Consider the following 18,969-nt stretch of genomic DNA (forward strand, 5'->3'; position numbering starts at 1 on the left):
TGGTGTGTCTTCTTTAATCGATAAAACTTAAGTTTAATTACGATAAGTATCTTAAAAAAACTAAAAATAAACAAGTTTCACTAAGCCTGCCGGTAAAGCACGTTTCAAGAAGCGAGCGTAAGCGGTGAGTGTGTTGTGGCAGCTAGGCAATGCATACAGTGGTGGTGGTAGTGTGGCCCAGTCGCGGCGGCCCCCGTAAGCGCGTTCTTTTCTATTTTGGGCAGATCTCTGACTCTCTCAATCCATCTCGTTCTGTTTTCCTCTCCTCTAACGATCCCCTACTACTCCAATCTCCACCAGCGGCCTCATCATTCTAGCAGAGTTCATTGAAATAATGGTTGAACAAAAACTTTTAAAATTCGTGTTAAAACCGTAGAGAAACTTGGAAAAACATCTCTTTGCCACGTGTGTGGTAGTCCATTGAGTACAATAATTCACGTGTCATTGTCTTTAAAGGAGTCTGGTCTAGTGACTGTTGTATAATCAGATTTTCAACAAATGAGAAAACAAATCATGGTGAAACTAAGACGTATCATACACGCTGATCAAGAAGCGATATCTAGTTTACTAGGGAGAAGGTGTAAATTCGCCCTCACATTTCCAGCTCTTTACCCCCAGTTCAATCGTAGGTCCGGACGGAGTTAATCCCCTCCGCCTCTAAATTACAACCAGCATTTCATTGGTTCTTGAAAACTCGCGTCATCGCGACGCGAATTGACGAAAATTACTTGTATTTTCCGACTATGGAGAGGCGAAATAGCCCGGCCTCCTTTTACGCCCCCCCCCCTCCAAGTATTTTGAAAGGGGGACTGGGAGTATGGCGCTTAGACATCTTATACCTTCTCCCTAATAAACTAGATATCGCTTCTTGCAAATACCATAAGTTCATAAGATATGTTGGGCATAAGTTTGTTAATCTCTGGTAACTTAGAAACTGGAGCTTGTCATGAAGTGAGTGAGGTAGGTCATAGATTCGAGGTAAAGCGAGGGAGGCCTGGTCACTGGTCAGACACTGCTGTCAAAGGCTTAGTACAGACTAAATAGGAACTAGATGGAAGTCCTGCAAAATTAGTAGAGTCAGAAGGGAATTATTAATAATTCCCTTCTGGTAGAGTGTAGTCTATTGTTCTCGAACTAGTTATCTCGAGCTGTAAGTCTCTCAGTAGCATTACGAAGTATGGGTAGTGTCGTCATACTTATGGAAGGAACATATCACTTATAAACTTCAACCATAACTTCGCGGAACCCTGTCGCCTGTTGCGCGTACTATTTTCTTTTCCTCCTGGAATCCCGTTGGCGTTTTTTCGCGATTATTCGCCGTCGGCGTGTTGAACCTTTAGTCGCCGAGTATCGTTGCACTAACTCGTTCCCATTATTAGCTACTCCAATTACTTATTTTAATTTCCGAACCCAAAAGACCCTGCGAATAAACGAATTTAAATTTGAAAGTGGAAACCGAAACTCATTTTTAAAAATACGGAAAAAGCACTCGTGAAATCTCCAAGAAAAGAAGAGAAGAAAGTTGCTATAATTTGTGAAAACATTTTTTAACTGGAAATATTTTTATATATTCGTGACGAATGGAGTGATAACCCGAACGAATTAAGACTAAGTTGATGATTTAATTTGGTTTTTATAAACGCCGTCAGAAGTTCGCTCGCCGAATGCCGAGTATGAATATGACGTTGGTTCTATTTGTTTTAGCGGGATTGTTCGCCTTGCCACAGACAATTGCGGCCACCAGTGAGTCTATTTTTGTAACAAACGTGTTGAAATTATTTGTCTCCGTTAGCTCTTAAAGTTCACGTGTATTCTAGAGAGATTATTGTGTTAATATGATTGGTTGGTACATACCATAAGTTTATAAGATATGTTAGAAGATAAGTATGACACTACCTATACTTCGTAATGCTAGAGACTTACAGCTCGAGCTAGTTCGAGAATAAGGACTTGGCAATTCGGGCTTAACTCCGCCCCCAGCGCCATTATGGTATGTTTTTTTAACAGAATGAAAGCTACATAAGCCCCTCCTCCTGGTATGTTTTTTAGCACTAGTGGAAGGTAGCCTGACGTTGCATGACGTAGTACTGCCAAGTCCCTATTGAAGTCCTACACTCGGTGACTTCCATCTAGCTCCTATTTAGTATGTATTACTAAGCCCCCTTTGACAGCAGCGCCTCACCAGGCCACCCTTGCTTTACCACTCGAATCCATGACCTACCTCACTCACTACATGACAAGCTCCAGTTTCTAAGTTACCAGTGACAAACTTATGGTGAACACATCTCATGAACTTATGTTGGTACCATTCCAATAAGCTAAGTACCACGAGGGCCAGACGCGTGCAGTATTTGTTAGTAAATTCAACCCCTACCCCATCCCTCGGTAGGTATTTGCGTAACGACCACGTGTGTATGGTCTTCTACCGGAAACGTATGTGCCTGTAACAATGCGTTTCGGAAATAGTTTAAAGCAGAAGTAGATAATGCTTTTCTTCGAGAGAAGTGTACATTAACCACAAAACGGGGTATTTGTAACATGATTCTTCCTAACATCATTTTACATTTGGAGCAAGGTTACTAAACCGAATCACATACACGAGAAATAGTTCCCTCATCATTATCTATTATCAATGCTTAACTATTTGCCAAGGCACATGCGTAAGCTAGTGCGTTTTTGTCCCACGTCAAGACAATCAAGGTTTGTGCTTATTTGATTGCTGAGGGTTTAGTACCAAACAGTTAAAGAAATCAACCCCATCTAAAGTTTGATGAGTAGGGGAGCAAACAGAAAGGGGTGTGCCTGGGAAGAGTCATGCTACGAAACCGAAGTATTAAGAGGACACAGCGTGTCATCCTTCTTCTATTATCCCCTTCTGTTTATACATTTTCGCGGCAATTACTTTTGACTATTTTTATTGAGTTCTACCAAGAAGCGATATCTACTTTACTAGGGAGAAGGATAAATTCGCCACATTTCTAGCTCTTTATCTCCAGTCCAAACGTAGGTCCGGAGTTAATCCCCGCCTCTAAATTACAACCAGTAGGAACTTATTGGTTCTTGAAAACTCATGTCAGCGCGACGCGAATGAGTACGAAAATTACAGTTGTATTTGTCCGACTGAAGAGAGTGTAGCGAAATAGCCCGGCCTCCTTTTACGTCCCTCCCCCCTTGTATTTTGAAAGGGGGACTGCAGGACTATGGCGCGCCAATACGGAACTTACGAGGTTACCGCCCCCTTTTCGGGGAGTTGGCCTGTCAAGGCTACGGAGCGCGTTCGATGACAGGGAATGTCAGTCACTAACTAAAGGCCGCCGACAGGTTATGGCAGCGCCCACAGAAATACCTCTCGTAAATCCCGTATACTTAGGCATCTTATACCTTCTCCCTAGTAAACTAGATATCACTTCTTGGCTTTACTTATACGGTATTAGTGGTTTGGATAAAGGTACCTTTCTAGATCACCAAGGACAAACTTCTATGGTTTAATAGCTATAGTTAGTTGGTTTGGTGTGCAGCGAGAGGCGGATCACGGATTAAAATGTTTAAGATCTTTAGAATGTTTTGATAGCGAATAGATCGAAGAAGTGTCGCGCCCCTCGGTGTATAGAGAACTTTTAAAATAGCATTGAGGCTATGTATCAGTCGACAGCTTTAAACGTCTGCTTGTTAGCTCGATTTAGAATAGGACACAGATGTTTGCGCAGCTTGAACCCAAAATGAAACTCGTCTAAACTCTAAAACACCGCATTGTCTTCTTTGGACAGATTTATGCTAAACCATAAGCTAATATCGTAAGCTGTAATTTGTCTGACATTAATTTATTAGCTTTCATCTGTTTGGAAAAACGCTATTCTCATAATGCGTCGTAGAATTAAGTCAATATTTATTATAAAGTGAGCATGGTACTGTACCGTAAGTTCATAAGATGTGTTCGTTCCATAAGTTAGGTTACTGAGAGCATGTCATGAAGTGACGTAGGTCATAGATTCTCGTTCTAGTCACGCCTGATGAGGCGCTTTCGTATACGCAGTACAGACTAAATAGGAAGATGGACTTCAAAACCGAGTGTAGTCAATTCTTCTCGAACTAGCTCTCAGTAAGTTTCTAGCATTTCGAAGTTTAGGAAGTGGCATACTTATGGAACATATCTTATAAACTTATGATTTTACTTGTTCGCGTTATAAGGAATACATACGGCAACTAGAAATATTTTTTTAGAAATTTTCTCAACGGATGTAGGCGGATTTTGTGGTATGAGCTTTACTAATAATTATGCTGGTATATTTTTATCTCTCTGCACGTTGAACCTCGCGTTGCAACTACCAACCAATGAAATTACAGTTAGAAAGTGAAAGAATTATGAGGCGTGGTCAAGACCGGCTCACAAAACCAGAGTAGAAATTAATATGGCAGATATGGGGGCGCAATTAATCCAATTAACTATATGTATTCCTGGCATTATTAATCGGTTTATTCAGGGATAGATTTAATTTTAGAAGTAGGAATGGAGAACGGTTAGTATTTGCTTCAGTCCGACTCATAGCCCACCCAGTATAGAGCCCCTCCCTCCAACACACGTAACGAAACTTTTAAATTATCTTATCGGCTCACTTAAACTACGTTTTGATGACGTTGCTGACGGGGACGGCGAAAAATAGTGACGTAATTCCTTTTTACCTCTGTCGCTATGACCCTTCCGCCTCTTCCTTCATACCCCCCCTCTCCGTCCCGTGGAAGGGGGGTCCGGGACCTTGGCGCGCGCCCATATTACTCTGTTCTCCATTCCTTCTTCTAAAATTAAATCTATCCCTGGTTTAATTATTATAGTGATTTTATTAGGGTAATTTAGCCGTTACATTATTGAAATTAATGGTATAATATTAGTAGCGGTTTGGTTGTTGAGTTCTTCTCTTGGTTGGGACTGAACCCACGTCCTAATCTTGACCTATAACACTTTATGATTAGCAAATAATTAAGCATGGTTTTATTGATACTGAGAGTTGTAAAAAAGGTTAGGCCTAGTTTTCACAAACAGCGTTGTGCAAATAATATTTTATTGGGGTCGGGCCCAAAGCCTATTTGTCTACACAGACCATAAGTTCATAAGATATGTTTCATAAGTTTGTCACTGGATACAAACTGGAGCTTGTCATGAAGTGAGTGAGGTAGGTCATAGATTCAGGGTAAAGCGAGGGAGGCCTGAGGAGGCGCTGCTGTCAAAGGCTTAGTAATGCAGACTAAATAGGAAGATATGCAAAATTAACCGCCGAGTGTATAGTCTGCAATTCTCGCTTTAGTCGTTCTCCCTCGAACTAGCTCGAGCTGTAAGTCTCTCAGTAGCATTACGAACTTATATTGATAGTGTCAAACTTATGGAACGTATCTTATGCTATGATTTAATGTGTGTTTTATGAATAGTGAAATTATTAGTGTTTGGTGTAGATGTATGGTATTCAGAGAGCGTGCAGTACTGGGGTGACGTCATTGTCAACCCTGGTCAACCGTTGACGGTCAACTGCAAAATGTCGGCGTTCGACGCGTATTTATGGACTCTGAACGGAGTGCCGCTGCCTCTGGAAGACAAGAGATTGTATTATCGTCAACTGAAGACCCCGGACAACCAACGGGAACTCAGGGTCACCATCGACGAAGCCAATTCGGAATGGAGCGGCGATTATCGATGCAACAGGTTTTCCAGAGAGTTTCACAGAGTGATAGTAAGAGCCGGTAAATATACGCTTTATTTGGTGTACGTGTATTAAACCAGCAACCTTATGGTTTAGTAGTGTGTTTTTTTGTTCGTTAGTTAGTGTTTCCGTGGATTTAGGGTCTACCTTAAAGTATTAATGAATTGAAACGTAAGAACAAATAGTACCAATTAATATTAATTCATTATGAAGCGTCCACATTTCAAAAGTAGGTCGCGTATGTACCTTGTCCAACTTCTTTATAGCTTAATTTTTATCGCTTGTGACAAATTAATTTTCATACGCTAATGTACGTATTATTTGCAACCTCGTTTAGAACCTGGAACCAAGCCGGAACGCGTGAATAACACGACTGTTTATAATCAACTGTTAGTGGTGGGAGAGTCCAATACCATCGTCTGTCCCGTTCTCACGGACGAATCCGTTCCAGTTAGCTGGTGAGTGCACGGTTTAAGATCAAGAGATAAAGATTCCTAGCGCCGCCTCTATAATTTTAAAATGCCATGGATATGCGTTTTATGGATTTCCATCTCTCTTAAGTTACACCAGGCATTCCCCTTTTAGTCGCCCGTTCAGCTGAGAAAAAAATGACTTTTTAACACCCCCTTCAACTTTGTGAGTGAGCGGGAAATTCTTATTTCTTCTCTCTGCGCATGGGCGAAATTTCAGACCCACCACTAAGGATTCTCAGGAGAGATGTATAGTTCCCTTTCCCACGTGACCTACCTATTTCCAGCCATCCACCGTCCTCGAGTGATAACGCATATTTGGTGGCCGGCTTTTGGGTCTAGTTGGTCATCCATGATACGATATGACACTATTATTATATATTTTTGTATGGACAAAGCGCTTTCTCAGTTTTCCCATCATCCCAGGCCTACTATAGTTTTCAAAACCTTTATCTTGGTTAAAATATGGGCATCTGACACCTTGTGACGAGCGCAAACGCGAACGTCGGGTTTGTAGTTGTAGAGACGTCATATTCTGGGGTTATATGTTCGCGTTCGAGCGTCAGAAAATGTTTGCTGCTATGTCTGTGAGAAGTTAAATAAACGTGGATATCAGAAGTCTTGACTGAGAAACGCTAACGTTGTAGTTGTAGTACAACAGTCTATAGTAGAGACATCGTCCGTTGAAGTCATGTGTCCGCGTTGGCGCGATAAAGTGTATTAATTTGCTTCTATATCCATACTAAACTGTTTTTCAGGTTCAAAAATGGTCATCAAATTGTTCCCAACTCAAACGTCATAACCAAAGGCAAAGAACTGACAATCTTAAACGCTCAACCCACAGACGCCGGAGAGTTCATGTGCACTGTCCTCTCAATTGAGAACCAACTGGAAACGGGTCATCTCGTGCAATTGCAATGTACTTTTTGTTTTTATATCTGTACACTTTTGATTACGGTAATTGTAACCAAGGCACACGCCTAACCGTTAAACTTGACTTATTACAGACAAAGCCTTAGTGACGCCTTTCGAGGAATCGGTGGAATTGTCAATCGGAAGAAACTTCACCCTGGAATGCTTCGTCTACGGAAACCCCATTCCGAAGATCACGTGGTTCATAGGTAACTATTTTAAAAGTAGGCTTAATGTGTGCTTGAGGGCGCCATCTGACGGTGATTTCCGACTGGAAGAATAAGAGAACAGGTTTATTATATTTTCCGTTGAGGCAATTTGGACTTGGCCGCCAGCAGACGATACATCGCCCGTCCCGTTTCTTTGTCCTCCAAAAAGAAATTAATGCGCAATGACGTACTGACCATCGCTGACGTCACTCTAGCCGATTCTAATCTCTACACTTGCCAAGCTGAAAACATACTGGGGAAAAGTGAAACTTCAACCGTTTTGAGGGTTGTAGGTAAGATAACAAGTTTTATCGTGCTCGGAACCTACCAGTATCCTTTGGTATCTTCAGGGATAGATTTAATTTGAGAAGTAGGAATGGAGAAAAGAGTAATCTGGGCGCGCGTCAAGGTCCTGAACCCCTTCCACGTGAAAGAAGAGGCGGGTCATAAAAAGGAATTAGGTATTTTCGCTGTCCCCGTCAGCAACATCATCAAAACGTTGTTTAAGAGAGCCAATAAGATAATATAAACTTTTCGTCACGTGTTGGAGGTAGGGGTGGTCTATGAGTCGGACTGAAGTAAATACTAACCGTTCTCCATTCCTACTTGTAAGATTAAATCTATCCCTGGTATCTCTTTAACAAGATGTTTCTCGCAGAAAGTTCGATTGTGACCAACGCCAATAAGTACACCAGAGAAATCTCGTTCAGACTGGGACACCCTTTGGTATTGCAATGCAATGTTTCCGAAAACCCCAACTGGAATGTTATTTGGTAAGTAGATCCCTTCAAAGTTTCTTATAATGTGAAACACCAAGAAGTGATATCTAGTTTATTAGGGAGAAGGTATAAATTCGCCTCCACATTTCCAGCTCTTTATCTCCAGTCCAAACGTAGGTCCGGAGTTAATCCCCGCCGCCTCTTAATGATTACCAGCAGCATCTCATTGGTTCTTGAAACCTCACGTCAGCGTGGCGACGCGAATGAGTACGAAAATTACATGTATTTTCCGACTGAGGAGAGTGTAGCCTCCTTTTACGTCCCCCCCCCCTTGTATTTTGAAAGGGTGACTGGGACTATGGCGCGCGCGAATACATAGGCATCTTATACCTTCTCTCTAGTAAACTAGATATCACTTCTTGGTGAAACACCAGGAGTAAATGATTTTCGTCTGTCTGTCTGCGAATAACGCTGTTTCATCAGTTGGTCGCGGTGACGTTTAACCGCAAGAGACTTTATTCTAGGTTCAAGGACGATGAACGAATCGAAACGGAGGCGAGGAAGATTCAAATCTTCGATGACAACAACACGCTGATCATCAACGAAACCAAGGAATCTGACGTCGGTGAATACATGTGCATGGTGCACGGACATAAAGTGAATAAAATCATCACAGCCACCATTTACGCACAAAGTAAGACATTACCATATGCCATACCCAGGAAGGAGTTGAAATTGAGACACCGTACATCTTCTTCCATTATCCCCTTCTGATAAGAGCAATTGTAATTGTTTAGCTCGTAAACTGGTCACATCTGGTGACGACAGCGATGGCATCGTGGAAATGGTCCACGAAGAACCACTGATACTGCAATGCAATGCTACGAACAATCGGTACGACTGGGAAGTGGTCTGGTACAAGGATTTCGTCCTTCAAACCAACGACCACCACCTGGCCATCAACGATTATAACAACAGCCTGATTATCGCCCATCCCAAAGACGATGACCCCGGTGATTACATGTGCGTCGTCAAAGCTACCAAGGTCGACAGACTGATCAATGCCACCATTCTCGTTCGAAGTAAGTTGTATTTCCAGATGGACTACTTAAGCTAGTCGGTCTTTTCCGCCACTGTTTAGTAGAGACTAAACAATATTTACCCTTGAATTAGAGAGGAACGGAGTAAAAAAACCCAATACCTATAACCTTGCCTCTGTACCCACACCTACGGAACGGCACCGTAGGCCTCCCAGCATCCTCAGCGGTTAGGTAGGGTCGTACAGTACGAAATTGTGAAGGACGCCTCCTCTGTGTTAAAAACATTCCTCATACAAATACAATGGCGCTACGCGGCAGCACTTAACAATCACCTACTGAAGGGTAGGGGCGTGCGCGAGGTACACTGGGAGAGTAACGGTCCCCCATCATCATAACCACTCCATTTCACCTCACTTATCCCTGCTTTACCCACCGTGAAATATCTGCATGATGTAGTTTTTATAGAAACTGATTTTTTTTTTTAAATTTCAATTACAACGGAACGATAATTAGTAATCAAACAAACAAGCCTTATTCTTTTAATGATCGAAATTTGATTGTTTTTCAAAGACAAACCCCGAATCAAGCGCTTCGAGGAACGTTCCCGTGATTTGCAGGAAGGGGAGACGATGGACATTCATTGCGTCATCAATACCGGTCTCCCGACACCCGAAATTACGTGGTACAAAGGTACTGTGCCTTCAGTTAATTATAGAGTAGTAGCAGAAATTCATAAGATATGTTCCATAAGTTTGTCACTGGTAACTTTGAAACTGGAGCTTGTAATTTTGAAGTGAGTGAGTGAGTGAGGTCATGGATTCAGGTAAAGCGAGGGAGGCCTGGTGAGTGGGGGGCTTAGTAATGCAGACTAAATAGGACCTAGATGGAATTCCTAGCTGCAAAATTAATTAACCACCGAGTGTAGGACTTCAATTCTCTCTTGTCGTTCTCGAACTAGCTCTAGCTGTAAGTCTCTCAGTAGCATTACGAACTTGTATAGGTAGTGTCATACTTATGGAACATATACTTATGGTAGTAGTTGTAATCCTCCTGGTAGCCATATTGGGGGGTTTCAGCTCTTCCCTCTCCCTAAGTTCAAACCACCGGTATGGCCTACACGGATTCTTAGCCCCGCCCCAAAATCGTCAGCTCTCTTTTAGTACAATGCTTTGGAATCGTGATTCATTTCTTTTCCCTTTTTAGACGGTGTGTTGTTGGACAGAGAGGATGAACGCTTCATCTTACTGGGTGACGGGTTCTTCGCCGATGCCCGTCTCATTATAGAAGAGGTGGTTCCTTTGGACCGGGCCGTTTATACTTGCAGAGCAACCAACTGGTTGGGTCACGATGAAGTTCATTTACTCATCAGAGTTAGAGGTCAGTATTGTCCGTTTTATTTTTCGTTACTTCGGTAGGGGTCCCTAACCACGTGTTTAGTATCATTTCTCTAATGCTACACTTGGCCTCCCATTAGACGAATTGGCTATTTTCCCCCAAGATAAATTTTAAATAAACAAAGTAATATCATAAGTTTATAAGATACGTTCCTTCCATAAGTATGACGCTACCTATACTTTGAAAATGCTAGTCTAGACTTACAGCTCGAGCTAGTTCGAGGGAGAACGACGGTAGCGAGAATTGAAGTCGACTAAACTCGGTGGTTAAATTTGCAGGACTTCCATCTAGTCCTATTTAGTCTGCATTACTAAGCCCCTTTGACAGGGGTCACTTTACGAGAATCTATGACCTACCTCCTTCACTTCGTGACAAGCTCCAGTTTGTAACCAGTGACGAACATATCTTATGAACTTATGGTAATATTTAATTAAGGCGCTGATTGCTCGACCAATGAAAAAAAACCAGAGAAAAAAAAATTAAGCTTTTGGTGGTAGACCTTCATTCACCTTAGTACCTCACATTCTTTGATTTTTATTCGCATTTGACCTAACCATGCTCAATCCGCAGTCAACTCTTCAATTACTTCGTATTACCAAGAAGCGATATCTAGTTTATTAGGGAGAAGGTATAAATTGGCCGAAACATTTCCAGCTCTTTATCTCCAGTCCAAACAAACGTAGCCTGTCCGGAGTTAATCCCCGCCGCCTCTAAATTACAACCATCAGCATCTCATTGGCTATTGAAAACTCACGTCAGCGCGACGCCAATCAAGAAAATTGCGTATTTTCCGACTGAGGAGAGTGTAGCGAAATAGCCCGAGGCCTCCTTTTACGTCCCCGCCCCTTGTATTTTGAAAGGGGGACTGGGACTGGGACTATGACGCCCGCGAATACTTAGGCATCTTATACCTTCTCCCTAATAAACTAGATATCATTTCTTAAATTCTTGGTAACTACCCGCGCGTGAAGAAAACCGTGGAATTCGGAAGGATAATAGGCCTAATTAGACAGGGAGTCGCTTTTGCGAAAGTAGTTAAATAATAATTACCCCTATGGTAATTATGGTACTTATGGTTAAATGCCCAGTTGGGAATTAACGCATACGTGCGGCTTATGTCTGTGTATTTCAAATATTTAAATGTTAATTCTTTCTTTCTTGTGTTTTTGTATGTCAGCGACCCTGGCTCCTTTATGGCCGGCGATCGGAATCTGTTTGGAATTCGCCGTTTTGTTTACTATAATCGCCTACGATAAGAGACACGGGAAAAGGCCGGTAAACGTACACAGACCCATGAGATAAAACACGTCCGTCCGTCCCATAATCCCATTATCGCGAAGGAAATCCACCCTATTTGTTACGAATTCCACCAAATCGAGTCTATACCCCTCGCCCCTCTCTTCAAATCGACAATAGCAACGAAGAAAATGTGTTTTAATAACAACCAAATAAATAAAGTAATTTTTTATCAAATATGATCCTTTCACTAAAGTTTATTTAGGCCCTAGCGTTCAAAAGTATTTAGGTTTTTTCAAGTTTAAGAAAAATAAAACAAGTCACGTAAATGAAATTTCCGTATTAGCTACGTGTGGTTGTGGGTGGGGAGGGAGTGTTAGTTTCGTATGTGTTAATGTAGTACAGTATTCATGTTTTCTAACTCGCTAAGGTACTATTCGAGATCATGGCCCAACAGATGGGGTACATTAAGTTCTTACCACACCCAGAAAAAAGGCCAATATCCACATACAAACCACAAACACGCGCACTCTCAGATCATAATCAAAAACGTCTTTCACACTCGTAGGATGCTAAAAACCATGAATTTATTTATTAACATGAATATATATGTGTATCATTAGCCGTTCTATCATGTTATTCAGGGATGGGAGGGACCTTTCTATTACATACGCGTTTAACGTCATCGCGGTAGGCAATCAAAATCGAGACACCTGGAAGTTCGAACAGCAGACGACCAGTTTAACAAAATTGTATGAGGGATACAATTTTCGGTTAGGTTTACCAAACTCTCAAGGTTGTTTAATTATTCTTTTTTAAAACGATGTAACGCTCAATAAGGCGAACAACTAACGAAGAAAATATTAAATATTAATTATATTTATTTTAATATTTAAGATAATCTCTTTTCTCAATTCAAAATTAATACGGAAAGAGTTAAAAAGCAGTCTATTTTTTTGTCTGTGTGTGTCTGTCCGTTGCCACTCTAGTGCGCCCAGTTAGCAGTTCGCTTTGTTTTGATGTGTTAAGAAATCCTACAGAACCTTAATATTCACTTTTTCCATAATATAAAGTGAATATGTGGAAATCTTTTTCGTAATTACGATGCATTTAGTACTTTTGTAGCTTTAAAGCTGTGTTTCATTTTGATATTTCAAGGATGTTTTTTAATATTATTATTTGAAATGGCTGTTTATATATTACTTAAGCTCTACTACATCTGTATAAAGAATAATCCTTGGTTTAGTTATTTCAAGAAGAAAGCTAAGGCCTGGATTCTGTCGGGATCCGCAATAGGCTAAGTGAACCAAAGAGTAAATAATTGAGACCTGAGGTGGAGTAAACTTTGGGTTTTGATTATCGTGTCTGTAATGAAGGGACATTAACGGTTCAGAGTGAGCCGAAAGTTAAATACACGTTTAAATAATCAGATTTGGATTTTATTTTAGAAGAAAGCATCATGGTAGCCATAAGATCAGTGTAAGGGCTAATCGTTATCGGGTTATTGGTATGTATCAGAGAATAAAATTTAACATAGAACTTATATATTCTTTGTAAATAATGATTTGAAACTTAGGATTAGCGGATGATTATATATTTTGACAATGTAGAGAAAACTATTCAATGACTTAAGCCTCGTTAGACAAAACAAAGCGAAAAAATGTTGCTCTAGTATTTCGATATTGAGTCGTACACTAGTCTTTTCCCCGACTCGGAGAGGTAATATTTTGGTTTTCCCAACTTGTTTTATAAATATTATGATTAGTTGTTCGTTATCATGAAAGTAACACTTGCCTTTTTAGCGCATTTTAAAGCTAACTACACATTAGCGTGTTAAATACAGTCCAAATACTTCTAGTCCTCAAAATTTTCTCGGACATCATATCCCCTTGAAAATGTCAACAAATTGTAGTTGTGATTTGTAAACCAAAAGGCGGCTCCATTATCACCCCTAGAATTCTGGCTAATCTTCTGGACACGAATTTTATCTTGCTAAAGTCAGGAACCAATTAGACCCAATGCTTTAGGTCCGATTGGTTCCTACCTTCTGTTAATCTAGCTTTTACCAAGCTTAGCCACTATGTAGTAGGAAAGTTTTCTTTAAGGGAGCGTCATTTTACTTGTATGCTGTCTAAGCCATTTTTGAACTTTCTTTGAATATTTATCGCATTTTTAAATAAAATCAAGGATCAACTAATGTACCATGTGCTGTAATGTTTGACTATCTTAATTCCAGTTCATTAATTTGTTCTACCACTTACATTAAACGTGTTTCGTAATATTGTTTGTAAATAGCTTACGAAGATGTTCTCTAGACTATTTGTTCTTTTCTTTTTTTCCCTATCACTTGAAAATAATTTGAAAACCTGAAGTGTATAAGTCGAGAAATGGAAAGTAACCACAAACAACAATAATTCTTTTACTATAATTGAAGTTGAAATCCGTTAAAACTTTTCCTAAGTTTCCATCTTGAAACTAATATTTTATGATGGTCAGTCTAATAACTGTAGTGCGTGCTAGTTAAAGTTTCAACATGCGTGACTTTGGAACTGTAATTACATAGTTACTAGCTGTTACCCGCGGCGTCGCTCGCGTGTAATAAGAACTTCCATCAAAATGATATAAAGAATGGGTAGATTTTACTGATGACTGATATTTTTGTAGCACCCTATAGGAGCGAGGGCACTCGGCGTTGCCCGTCAGCCCGTCGGGACATTTTTTATTATTTTTCACGCGGACATTATTCAATAAAGAAGGGTTTTAAGTTTTTGGCCGCCATTTAAAAAGATGGCAACAAATCGAACCCGAAAGACCATTCAACCCGCCTATAGGTCAAAGGAAACCAGTGTACTAAATATTTTCGAAATCGTTTGAAACGCGCGGACTCTGTTGCATAGAGAAGATTTTTTACATTTCTGGTCGCCATTTTTTAAGATGGCGGCGGATTGGAAAAATCTTTCTTAGTACGCGCCTACTACTTATGAGTAACGTTCCTGCAAATTTTCAGCCTTCTAGGGCAAGCGGTTTGGGCTGGGCGTTGATTATCAGTCAGTCTGTCAGTCAGTCAGGACTTTGATTTATATTGATATAGATTATTTACCAGCCTTAGAAGGCGTGGAAATGTAAACAATTTTCAATGTTAAACAGAAATCCCAAATTGGAAACGGTGGAACTGATCTTGGCCCAGCGCGTTCAGAAACACTCAACAGCGGGTCAGTTTAATTCTCATCCACGACTGAACGACTTTTCGCACTATTCTGGTTTTGAGGTGACGTTTGCAAGCCGATCACTACGTTGAGCAACGGGATCGTGACGTAGCCTCGATGGAAGTAAATTATTTCCTGGATTGATTCAAGGAGATTCATTTGAGTAAAATGTTGTATTCTAGAACGTTCCTTGTTTCTGGTTGTTCCAGATTTAACACGTTATGTCTAACATATTAGCCCTTGGCCATTGTAACTTTCACTCTTATTTCAATGATTTAGTGAATAGTGCAAGTAGCAAACGACATTATCAAAGGTTTATACAAAAACTGAACGCCCCCCCCCCACCCTTGTTTACTTTCAAACTGCTTTCGTGTACTATTTACACGCAACCGTCTTTTTACTGATGCCGTTATGAAATAATTCCTTCATCATATCAATAGTCACTCAACTGCTTCTAAGGTTGGATCCTACAATATAAGATTTTGTTCGTATGCACTATAGTTCTTACCATTCTCAGGCCACGTTAACGAACGTTAAAGTGTTAGTGACATAATTTTTGTCATCCTCAAACTTAAAATGCGAAAAAAATCCTTGAAAAATCTAGTTTATTATGATATGTTTACTTTTTTATTTGGTTTCGTAGCAATTTATTAAATTGCAATCAAAGTTTTGTGTTTGGAAAAGGCCTAGTTGAGATTTTGTGGCTCGTTTGATGACGTAGTAAGGAGAAATTTTCACTCCTGTTAGTGTCGCCGCGCCGCGTTAAGCCTAATTTATTCAGATTCTCGCGCGCGCCCCATTAGTAGACTCGGGAGTCTCGCGCTTGGCTTTTCCGCGAGATGCCGTGAGTGACGTATCAAGGAGTAACCCGCCAAAAATCTTCTCCGCAAATTTGCCTTTGTCCCCCAAATTTCAAGTTTTCGAAGTGTTTTTTCTGTGTTTTCCCTCATAATTAAATATTATTCAAGCATATTTTTGGAATCAGAAGAGTTTAAACTCTCAAAAAAGTATGGTTTTCTTTAGATTTGAGATAATTTTTAAATCACGTCGCTATTCCTTTAATTAAGAACAGACAAAGTTGGTGTCGAAAATTTATGGAAACTAAATTCATCCGTGTAACAGTTGTTTTTGTCAAGTATGACCTTAATTTTCCTTGAAAATGTATTGTCGATTCCTTGAGTAATGAACTAAAGCCCAGCTTAAGTCGGTGTTTGTGCAACCGGAGCTTGACAAGTGAAAGTGCGTTTGACTTTTTGAACAATGTATAATCCAAGGATTAAAAGTTCTGTTAATTTGAGACGGCATAAATGGAGTACAAGAACTACGAAAGTTTACGAAGATGGGATTCTGGCTTCCACTCCAGTTTGCGTTCGTAATAACTTACTATTTTTATTAGTCTTCAAAATACTCGGTTGTTTGGGATTATTTCGACTGAAAAACAAGTGTCGTCATGTTGGACTTTGGATCAGTGTTGTTATTGTTAACTTCTACCTTGTTCATCGTATTTGTTGCTACCTTTACAACAGGGAATATCGCTTCGAAGACTTCAAGAACCTCGTTTTAAACTATTTTACTTTCAAGAATTATTTGTTGTGATTTCTTTCGGTTGCATATTCAACATGTTACTATTTAAAAACTCTGTTATGAAAACGATACTTCTAACCTTAAATGGAGATCGAAAACATTAAAATTTCACGCGCTCTCAGTTTTACCGTTTTCTTCGTAATATTTGCAAGTTTGTACATCTTTGTTTGGAGAATTATTAGTGATTTGAAATTTGTTGAAGACGACATAAACACATTTGTAAAGCAAAGTCTGTATAACTCACGATTTATGCACCAAAATTTGAAAATTGCCTGGGGTTTAGAAATCGTCAATACGGTGATATCCCTTTTGATAATAATACTAGGATTCGCTATTGACATTTTCATCATGTTCGTTACCGAAACTGTTCGATTTCGAGTAATGAAATTGACTAAACTTAATCACTTTAGTCAACTTTGCGAGAAACACACTGAACTATTCGAAGTTATTGTTAAATTAGATCGGGTACTTCAATTTAAAATTACGATTTCTGTTGTTAAATTTGGTTTGGACTTTTTAACCTATTTTACTTTATTGTACGAGTTCTTTGATGATATTATTACATTTCCCAACACACTTGATACATTATTCTGTTTTTTGTCTTATTTGATACCCATAATTAGTGGCGCTTCATTTTTGATTACATTATCTTTTATGAATAATTGTAACGGGGCGTTGGTAGCCTCGTGCCACGTGCGCATGTTCAGAAACTTTACTAGCTTGGGTGTTGATAATTCGTACGTGGAACTGGCGCGCTATTCGTTCTTGTGGAACAAGATGAACTCTGCGCCATTTCGGTTTACCGTTTGGAATTGTTACGCGCTTGACATGACATTCTTCAACAGTTTATTTATGGCCATGGTGTCTTATTGGGTGTTTGTCGTTGGAGTAGTGCACGTTAAATCAGACTAACCTTGTGTTCGATTCGTATTTGTGAGACCAAGCTTTCATTCGGGGTTGTTTCAAAATTATTATGATTAGTTCTTCGTTATAATGAAAGTAACACTTGCCTTTTCTGGCATATTCTAAAGCTTTCTACACATTACCGCGTTTTGATGCTTTGCCTAGCGTGTGCGTTAGAAAGATGGCGCCAAAGCTCGCGTGTGTTAGGGCCATAGCGACATTTGGTGACGCTATAAAGGCGAGAAAACTAATTCTCTACGTAACGCTTCAAAAGGTACTAATGTGTAATAGACTTATGTAAATTTAGAGAGTTTTCTTTGTTAACGCCCTTTGTTATATTATTTTTCACTAATTTCTTTGTTGTTGGCAAAGTAAATAAATACTACTCTAAATATTTTTGTCTCTCGTATAATTCAATTCCATATAAACTGTATTGACAAGTGTTGTCAGAGTTTTCAATACAACCATGAAGGAAACGCCCGTTAAAAGCGTCATAATAGTTTTTCATTGATTTTGTGTGTTCTATTATAAAAACTATTAAAACTGACAGAAGAAATGAAATCTCCTAGACGTTTTGCAGTATACTTCGCAACCGGTTGTGATATTTCAAACGTTGGAAGTTAATTTTGATTTCATCATGGCTTTACAAATGTTATATCGTTTAGTAAAGTTCCATAGTAGAAGGGTTTATCCGAACACTTCAAGAGACTTGAACGAAACACCAACCTGCGTTCGAAATAACTTTTTATTTCATGTAATATTTAAAATTCTTACCTTTTTGGGACTAATTCCACACAGTATCAACCGCAGCCGTGTTGGATGTTGGCCAACTTTTATAATTGTGAATATCTACGTGGTGCACTTCGTATGTCATTACATTTACCTGGAATACCATGGATTTAAATTATCTTTCTATTTGAAAATATATTTTATTCAAACTATATTTTCATTCGTTTCGCTGGGATTCATAGTAAACGCGTTCTTATTTAGCAAAACACTATCCTTTGAAATTGTAAAATCCTTACGTAAGGGTGACGATGTTAAACTTTCACGAACTGTGAATGTCACCTTTTGCGTAATGATGTATATGTTTATGTACATCGTTGTGCGGGAAGTTGTTAGTTACAACTATTTAAATTTTGACGAAAATGATTTAAAAACGTATGTTTATAAGAACCTTTACAACACGCCGATTTTGTTACATAATATGAAGCTCGCCTATGTTTTAAGAATTTTAGATAAGGTAGTACGCTACTCTTTACAAATACTAGCATATGCGATTGACTTTATGATCATGTTTGTGGTTGAAACCCTTAGACTTCGGGTAATGCAATTGGTTAAATGCAACGATTTCAGTCAATTATGCATTAAACACACGGAATTGTTCGAACTAACTCGAAAATTAGACTATGAACTAAGAGTGCAAATTGTTATTACCGTAGTTAAATTTGGTTTGGCGTTTATAACGTATTTCACCGAATTCTTCGAAATATTTGACGCTGTTTTTGTGAAATCTACGAACAATTTGTACTTATTGAAGATCGTATTCACATTCTTGTTACCAATAATTGGTGGCACATCGTTTATGATAACATTATCTTTAAT

General features: G+C 39.4%; 1 protein-coding gene and 1 long non-coding RNA gene across 2 annotated transcripts; one reads left to right on the forward strand and one right to left on the reverse strand.

The window, feature by feature from the left end:
* The first annotated feature begins 1,526 nt into the window (after positions 1–1,526).
* LOC149629934 (hemicentin-2-like) lies at positions 1,527–11,931 on the forward strand. The gene is made up of 12 exons (XM_089851612.1): positions 1,527–1,743; positions 5,446–5,730; positions 6,028–6,148; positions 6,919–7,079; positions 7,168–7,281; positions 7,386–7,574; positions 7,940–8,054; positions 8,525–8,694; positions 8,798–9,082; positions 9,611–9,730; positions 10,244–10,417; positions 11,613–11,931. Exons 1-12 carry the CDS (start codon positions 1,665–1,667, stop codon positions 11,735–11,737), a joined length of 1,938 nt encoding a protein of 645 aa, XP_089707738.1. The 5' UTR covers positions 1,527–1,664; the 3' UTR covers positions 11,738–11,931.
* On the reverse strand, positions 5,876–6,530 carry LOC149629935 (uncharacterized). The gene is made up of 2 exons (XR_016374403.1): positions 6,438–6,530; positions 5,876–6,196 (listed from the first exon to the last, which is right to left on the reverse strand). It is a non-coding gene; the product is annotated as an uncharacterized LOC149629935 (long non-coding RNA).
* Positions 11,932–18,969: the final 7,038 nt, after the last annotated feature.

This window comes from Phalangium opilio, unplaced genomic scaffold (assembly GCF_054372755.1).
Source record: "Phalangium opilio isolate 3A_F unplaced genomic scaffold, DU_Popi_V2 ptg000105l_1, whole genome shotgun sequence".
Taxonomy (NCBI): domain Eukaryota; kingdom Metazoa; phylum Arthropoda; class Arachnida; order Opiliones; family Phalangiidae; genus Phalangium; species Phalangium opilio.

What these genes read in the sequence shown, in the direction of transcription:
- LOC149629934 (XM_089851612.1), top strand. Translation starts at nt 1,665, where the DNA reads ATGCCGAGTATGAATATGACGTTGGTTCTATTTGTTTTAGCGGGATTG. An exon ending in AGCCACCATTTACGCACAAA is followed by an intron (nt 8,695 to 8,797) that starts GTAAGACATTAC and finishes GTAATTGTTTAG; the next exon opens with CTCGTAAACTGGTCACATCT. An exon ending in TTTACTCATCAGAGTTAGAG is followed by an intron (nt 10,418 to 11,612) that starts GTCAGTATTGTC and finishes TTTGTATGTCAG; the next exon opens with CGACCCTGGCTCCTTTATGG.